At 34.2% G+C, this 7,175-nt stretch overlaps 1 protein-coding gene across 1 annotated transcript; it reads right to left on the reverse strand.

Moving 5' to 3' along the window:
• Window positions 1-4,657: 4,657 nt before the first annotated feature.
• LOC110755527 (3'-5' exonuclease) lies at window positions 4,658-5,634 on the reverse strand. Its single transcript, XM_021956756.2, has one exon. It carries the CDS (start codon window positions 5,520-5,522, stop codon window positions 4,911-4,913), a length of 612 nt encoding a protein of 203 aa, XP_021812448.1. The 5' UTR covers window positions 5,523-5,634; the 3' UTR covers window positions 4,658-4,910.
• Between the last annotated feature and the right edge of the window lie 1,541 nt (window positions 5,635-7,175).

Consider the following 7,175-nt stretch of genomic DNA (forward strand, 5'->3'; position numbering starts at 1 on the left):
TTATCCTTTGTGAGTGGAAACTGATTAGATTTTGCGTACATGATTTAAATATAAAACAAAGTGGGCTAATCACATTCTACAGTCCCTACTGTGTTTGTTAGTTTATTTAAGTTTTCTCAATGCATAATTATGATGTTGAAAATATGAGAACCACAGAAGGTGTTGAGAGTACCCTACTCTAAGATTTTTTTTTTTTTAAATTAATTTTTTTTACTTCAAAAAAAAAGTTTTATAGAAATTTATGGAGTTAGGTTTTTAGCCGTTTGAGATATTTAAAATAGGTAACAGGTTCAAATTAAAAATCCAACAGTAGGGGAAACTCAACATCACTTTGGATCATAGTCTAAAATATCAATAATATTGACGAAATATAGAGGATATTATCATTTTTACGGGTCAAGGATAGTTTGGAACGTATCCATATACATATCGTATAAATATCAATAATATCAATAAATATCGTCGTTGATAATTTCTCTCACTTCAGCAATATTTGGCCTAAATATCGCTATAATATTGTTATAATATCGATAATATCACTATAATATCAATAATATCGAGATGATGAAGACAATGAAAATTTTGATGAGTTATTTATACTAACAACCCCTAAGGTTTCTTGTGTTTCACAAAACCCCCTCAGGTCTCAAAAATTACACGAACACCCCCTAAAGTTTCAGTTAGTTTTCACAAAACCCCCTTTTGTTAATTGTTTGTCCAAAAATTGATGATTTCATTGAAAAATAAATTATGCAAATTACAAAATTAACCTCAATGAAGTATATGCAATCTAATCTCAAAGGTCAACTTTGTCATTTGAAGAATTGTTTTGTATAAAATCTTCAGTCTTTGGATGAAAAATCAATGAAAAGGAGTTTTGTGAAATAATTTAAAACCTCAGGGGGTGCTCGTGTAATTTCTAAAACCTCAAGGAGTTTTGTGAAAAAGCCGAAAACCTCAGGAGGTGTTAATGTAAATAACTCAAATTTGAACCTTATAGGAACTCTATGTGGTACTAAGTCACTCTTGTATCTTACCATGCAATGTATAAAGGTAAAATATTATACTAAATCATTATAAATAAATTATTATAGTGTGTTTAATCTTTTTTCATTAATTACTATATATTTTCTACACTCGCAGTGTTTGTCAGCTCGCTATATAATCAACTAAATCAGTTAAACCCATCATGCAATGTATTTCCTTCCAATCTTTTGTGACAAAGTAATAGATAATTGACTAAATAAATATCCGCCAAAGTTTCAAGAAATTTTTTCAAGTTTTTCTTACAATTTCCGTGGGTTTTGTTCAATTTTTATCAATATCGATAATATCCCGATATTTCCATCAATATTTCCGTATTTTTGGACTGCCAATATTTCCGAAACCATCGATATTTTAGACCTTGCTTTAGATATGCATGAGTTCCTATAAAGACTATAAGGATGCGAAACATCACCTGTACACAAAAAAATCAATCTTGTATCTTTTAGATATTCCTTTAAGGATCATCTCTACAAAAAAAAAAAATCACTTTAATTGGAAATCATTTGATCACCCAATTCATAGTTGTCATTTTATTGCTTTCTTGTAGCACCATGTTCATCTATTTTGTTGGTTAAACCTAGATGTCTAAATGGTTTCAAATTGTCTAATTTTTTACAAGGATGGTCTATGAATAAAGACTTGAGAAATAGACGGTTTGGATCGTTGAAAAAAAAAATTGTAATGTATTATGCACCCTAGACCCTAAAAGTCCCTTCAATAAAATTATTTGACGAATTCCTCAAATATAGGCAAAAAGTGATTTTTTGTCCTTATAGTTTTCCCCTTTTTTCACTTTAGTCCATGTAGTTTTAAATTTGTCAATCTAACCCATGTAGTTTGATTCTATCGCAATTCAAGGACACATCCAATTTCGTCCAAAATACCACTCAACGTAAGAGACATGTGTTTATTCCGTCAAGAAATTGGACAATTAATGTCTTTACTCTCTCTTTTCTCTTTCCTAAATTCATGTACCCTATATTTTCTCACCTTTTTTTTTTAGTACAAGCAATAGTTTAAATTACAAGGGATGGGGATTTCGCACACACACACAACTATAACGCCGTGGGGATTCGAACTTGAGACCTTTGGCCTGCAAATCAAGTCCGTTTTCTACTGTGCTAGACCCTATTGGCATTTCTCACTTACAAGTACTCTATTTTCTAAGCAATTTTAACTCTTCTTCTGCAGGACAGAAAGACCCACTTGAAAATCTGAAGTAATTTCCCCTCTGCCTCTATTCGATGTTTTTTTTCCTTCTTGAAATCGCAAACAAACCTATGCTACAACGGGTGGAAATTTTTAAAGGCACAAAACCTGGAACATTTTATTGTGAAAAAATAATTATCTAAAAGTTTTCACAACAATTCCAAATTCCATTTTTAATTGAGTCATTTGCAGAAAAATGTAAGAGATGATTGGGCGTTGTGAAATTGTTAAAAACGGAAATTTCTCTCAAAAAACCTATGATTTTTTCATAATTCAATCTTTAAGGGTAATAAAAAACAAAATTGGAATAAATTTTTCTTCCCTAAAGACCGCAAAGCAAAATTTTCTGTAGTTGGATTAGAATGTCAAATTATTTCTATGAGAAAGAATGTTTGTTCTTTTTACTTTTTCTCCAGTCCTTGGGTTATTTTATTTTCCGAGACGACACCAAACAAGATGAGAGGTACCAAAAGATCTCAGACGAAAGTGTTCAAGAATTCCAGTTCATGTCACTTTGAAACTTTAAGTGTGAGCTCATATAATTCATGCCCACAAACCAATGGATTTCATCCATCAAGCTCATATGATTCATGCGCATACAAACCAATCGATTTCATCCAAAAATCTCTTTTCTATGTGGCTCTGATGGGAAAGAGAGATGAAGGATAAGGACAAGCACTTGGGCAAAGGGAGGCTAGTGAAAAATCTATGTGAAGTACTAGATTGAAGACGGGGGAAACTGATAGATCTTAACAGATCAAGGAGAGTGCAAGAAGAAAAGAAGAAAAGAGTTTTTCTTCACACACAAATTCGAGCTTACCCTACTCTAGATTTTTTATTTATTTTCAAAAAAATGTTCTATAGAAATATGTGGTCTGAGTTTTTTTTTGCCGCTTGAGGATAGTGAAATGAGGTACAGGTTTAATTTAACATCAATTTGGATATGCATGAGTTCCTATAAGGGTCTGAAACTTCAACAGTATAAATGAGGGATTACTATAAACTAAACCGTAAAGAAACACACACATACACAAGACACTACATATATAAACCAAATCTCATACCAAATGAAGCCATGAGAATACTCAAAATGGCATAGATCACCCACTCTCTACAACTCTTCACTCAATGTCGTTCGACGGAGCTAGACTAGCTATATGAGCTATCTTATGTGAGGGTAGGGACCTAACCATTTATAGTTGATAACCTGATAGTGAAGTCCATCAAAACATAACTTGATCGTCCACATTTTGATAGTTGATCATAATTTAGGAATCTTTAAGAAGTTAAGTAATTTCATAGCCCATGAACTTTAACTTTACTATCACACTTAATTGGACAGCTGGTAATATCATAAATCCTAACATTAATAAACTTAAATCAGTGATCAGTGTAAGCCCACAATATTCTTATAATTACCACAAAGAAACAGGGCAAGAAAGAAAGAAAAAAGAAGATAAAGAGTTCCATTTTCCAATCCATTATGGAGCTTTTCAAGTCTTCATGCTGGAAATCATTCATCTTTCAATTAATTAATAGGGTAGTACAAAATATGGGAACAAATTTAGTGGACTCATCACTAGTAGTGGCTTTATTGGCATGAACGATATCCGGCATATTGAAGTTGATGGTGACTAATTAAACTAGTAATTGCAGAAGATAGATAGTGTTTTTGGAATGGTAAGGGAGGTTACAAGGTGATGATTTCATTGATTAATATTTGACCATTCTCTAAGTGAGGCATTTACACTAAAACTTGGAAGCTAAAACTAAAATGTGAAAAGTGGATAGATATATCTATCTATATATATTGCTTAACACACACAAAGCATCAACAGATCAATAGGGGCAAGGTTCTGCTACTTTATGCTAGTAAATGTATATTTTAGGACAGCCTTTAGTGGTTTCAACTGTTATGATAAAGTAGAGCAAACCAAATAAAGGAAGATCCAAGCTCTCAAAATATGTAACCAAATAATAGCTCGGTTCTTTCTCTGCCTTGCCCTTTTGGGTTTTTCTTAGGCATTTCATCTTGTGCCTTTGTACAGTATTATTCTCTTCTTCTGGGCTAGGCTCTTTTTCTTTGGTTAATAATACAATGAGAAAATCTACTAACACTACCAAACCAACCACTAGAAAAACTTAAGGGTGCTCTAGTGGGAATTCCTAATCAGAGCATTCTGGAGTTGCTCTGAATACATTATCCCCATAATAATCATCACCAGGGAGAATATAATCATTCCTATTTTGTAGTGATCAAGTAAAAGGCACAGATTCAATGTTTACAGAAAGAAACTATTGCAGCATAAACACATTACAAACTGTGCATATTGCTTTCAATAGGATCCAAATCCAATCCAATCAATCCAACTAATATCAAAAGTTACAACTTTCTCTCACATGAAAAAACCAAAGCCATTATAATCAAGCTCAAAAGTAAGTGCATACAAGACTTCAATAGCAAAAGTACAATAATATCCAATCCCTAAATTCTGGTTGATTAGATAGAAAGTAAAACCAGCATGCTGATCCCAATTTCTAAAGTTTCCCAACAAGATAAAGAAACCCATTTGAAACAATTCCACTACCAAAGCTCCTGCAATCTAAAAACCCACTACCTAAATCCTTAGACATAGAAAAAGAAAACCCATATTTCAAACATTCAAATGCCTACCAATCTCAAAGGAAAGAAAAGCATCAACACAAGCATACTGAACCTGGTCACAAGTAAGCCACTGATTGTCCCATCTGCTCATGGTGATCCTATTGGGCTTCTGAACCTCCTTCCCCAGCATCTGCCTGGCCAATCCCTTCAACCCAGCATTCCTCAGCTCCCTCGAATCAAATCTATCCGCTGCGAAAACCGCAAGATCAACCGCATTGGCCACGTGCAGCCCGTAGTCAATGAGGAGCTTCTCTACGTCGCTGTCGATGCCTACGCCGACGAATGTGTAGCTACGGTTAGCGAGGAAGGCGTAGAGGGCCTGGGGAATGTGCTGGGTGTGGATGAGCTGGTAGATCAGGCAATCGGGGCCCACGCAGAGCTGCAGCGTGGCCACTGGGTTTTCGATCGAACGGTTGAAGTTGGGGCGCCACTCCACGTCAAGCCCTACGATTCGGGACTGGAGGTTGGTTTGGGCGAGCCATGAATCCACCATGGACGAGCTGTGAGTGACCAGAGTGTGGATCCGATCGCCGTGAAACGACACGTCGTACTCATTGTGGCTGTCGTATGGCAGTTCATAGTCTACTATGCTGATGGCCATTGTGGCTGCGCTGCTGCTGATGCTCGGAGAGAGAGAGAGAGAGAGATCGAGATCGAGATCGTAGAAGACGAAGACCCCAAGTCAAACCGTAGAAGAGGGAAAACCTAAACCCCAAGTCAAAGGGTCAAATATAAAGAGATTTTCTATTTAAACCCCACACTTCTCTTAGTTCACCTCATGTTCTAAGTTTACCCCATCTTTTAATTTAAATTTTTACAATTTTTAAGAAAACCCCACTATCTTCCCAAACTACCCTTAAATACACCACAAACTAATAAAATAAGAAATAAAAGATATTTTCTATTTAAACCCCACAATTTTCTTTTTTCCTAGCAAAAAAAAAACACAAACAAATGGAACCCCAAACCCGAAATTTAATACTTTCTAGAGAAAGAGAACAACTTTACCTCTTTCCAAGTAGAGGAGTTTGTCCTGATCTGATCCAATTTATACTTTACCTATGTCCTGATCCAATTTAAATAGGATGTAGATGAGTTTGTATTTTTCTAAAACTTAATTAATATGAAGAGTGGTGAGGTGTGTGTATAGATGTACTAGGGTTAATTATTAAGTTGGATGACTTTTTTTATTTTTTTACACAATAATAAAACTTACAGCTTAATGATTTAAGTATTAGGGTGAAAAAAGAGAAATGCGGGGTTTAAATAGAAAATCTCAATATAAAAACTAGAAAATTGTTAGAGCATGTCTAATGCAAGGGCAACCGGCAAGGGGTAGGTGTTGTTTTAGGAGATATTTAGGGCTCGTTTGGGAGTGCTTTTGGAAGGGCTAAAAGTGTTTTCTGACAATCGAAAGTGCTTCTAATGGCGTTTGGCAGAAAAGTTTAGAAATGCTTATGGGCCATAGAAGCGCTTTATGGAGAAGCATCTACAATGTGCTTCTTCAAGAAGCACTCCCAAATGCTTTTTCAGGAAGCACTTCGAATTTTTATGAAATTGTCAACAACTTTATAATAAAAACGCTTTTGTTAGAAGCGCTTATGAGCATAAGTGCTTTCTAAAGAAGCAGTCCCAAATGAGCCCTTAGTCATATACTCATTTTTAGCACTAATAATATAGATAAATCCTACACCATTTAATTTTTATAAACAAACTTTAAAAAACCAAAAATTGACAACTGGCTCTATTGAATTGAATTTTAATTATTAAATTACTTTGATGCCCTATTGAGTATTTTGAGTTTTTTTTATGAGGTTTTGGGGTTGGGTTTGTTTTAAGAAATCAATGGCAATTTTGTAATTTAAAAGAAGTTAAAAGCCTTTTTGTTATGTTGTCAATGGGCTTTGTGTGTGTTTCTAAAGTCCATTTCATATAATAAAAATTATAATTTGAGCTCCTATATCGGATATAATAGTGAATCTCCCTTGTTTTAGCCCCTCAAAATAGTACTATTCACAAAATCTAGCCTTTCAATTTTTTTGTGATTCTAGAGGTGGTGAGGGGCTAGGGGCTAAAACTCAAAACTTGTTATTTTAGTTTATTATTATTTTATTTCTAATAAAAATTAAAGCATAAGAAAAGTAACACAAGAATTTAGGGTTCGTCTAGTAATGTTCTCTAACAATATTTTTAGATAATGAAAATGAGAAAACGAATTTGCATTTTCAGGATTTGAGAATGCATCTGGTAGATT

This window comes from Prunus avium, chromosome 7 (genome assembly GCF_965620075.1).
Source record: "Prunus avium chromosome 7, drPruAviu1.hap1.1, whole genome shotgun sequence".
In the NCBI taxonomy this organism is placed as follows: domain Eukaryota; kingdom Viridiplantae; phylum Streptophyta; class Magnoliopsida; order Rosales; family Rosaceae; genus Prunus; species Prunus avium.

Coding starts and splice junctions, on each gene's coding strand:
- LOC110755527 (XM_021956756.2), bottom strand. CDS start 5,522: ATGGCCATCAGCATAGTAGACTATGAACTGCCATACGACAGCCACAAT.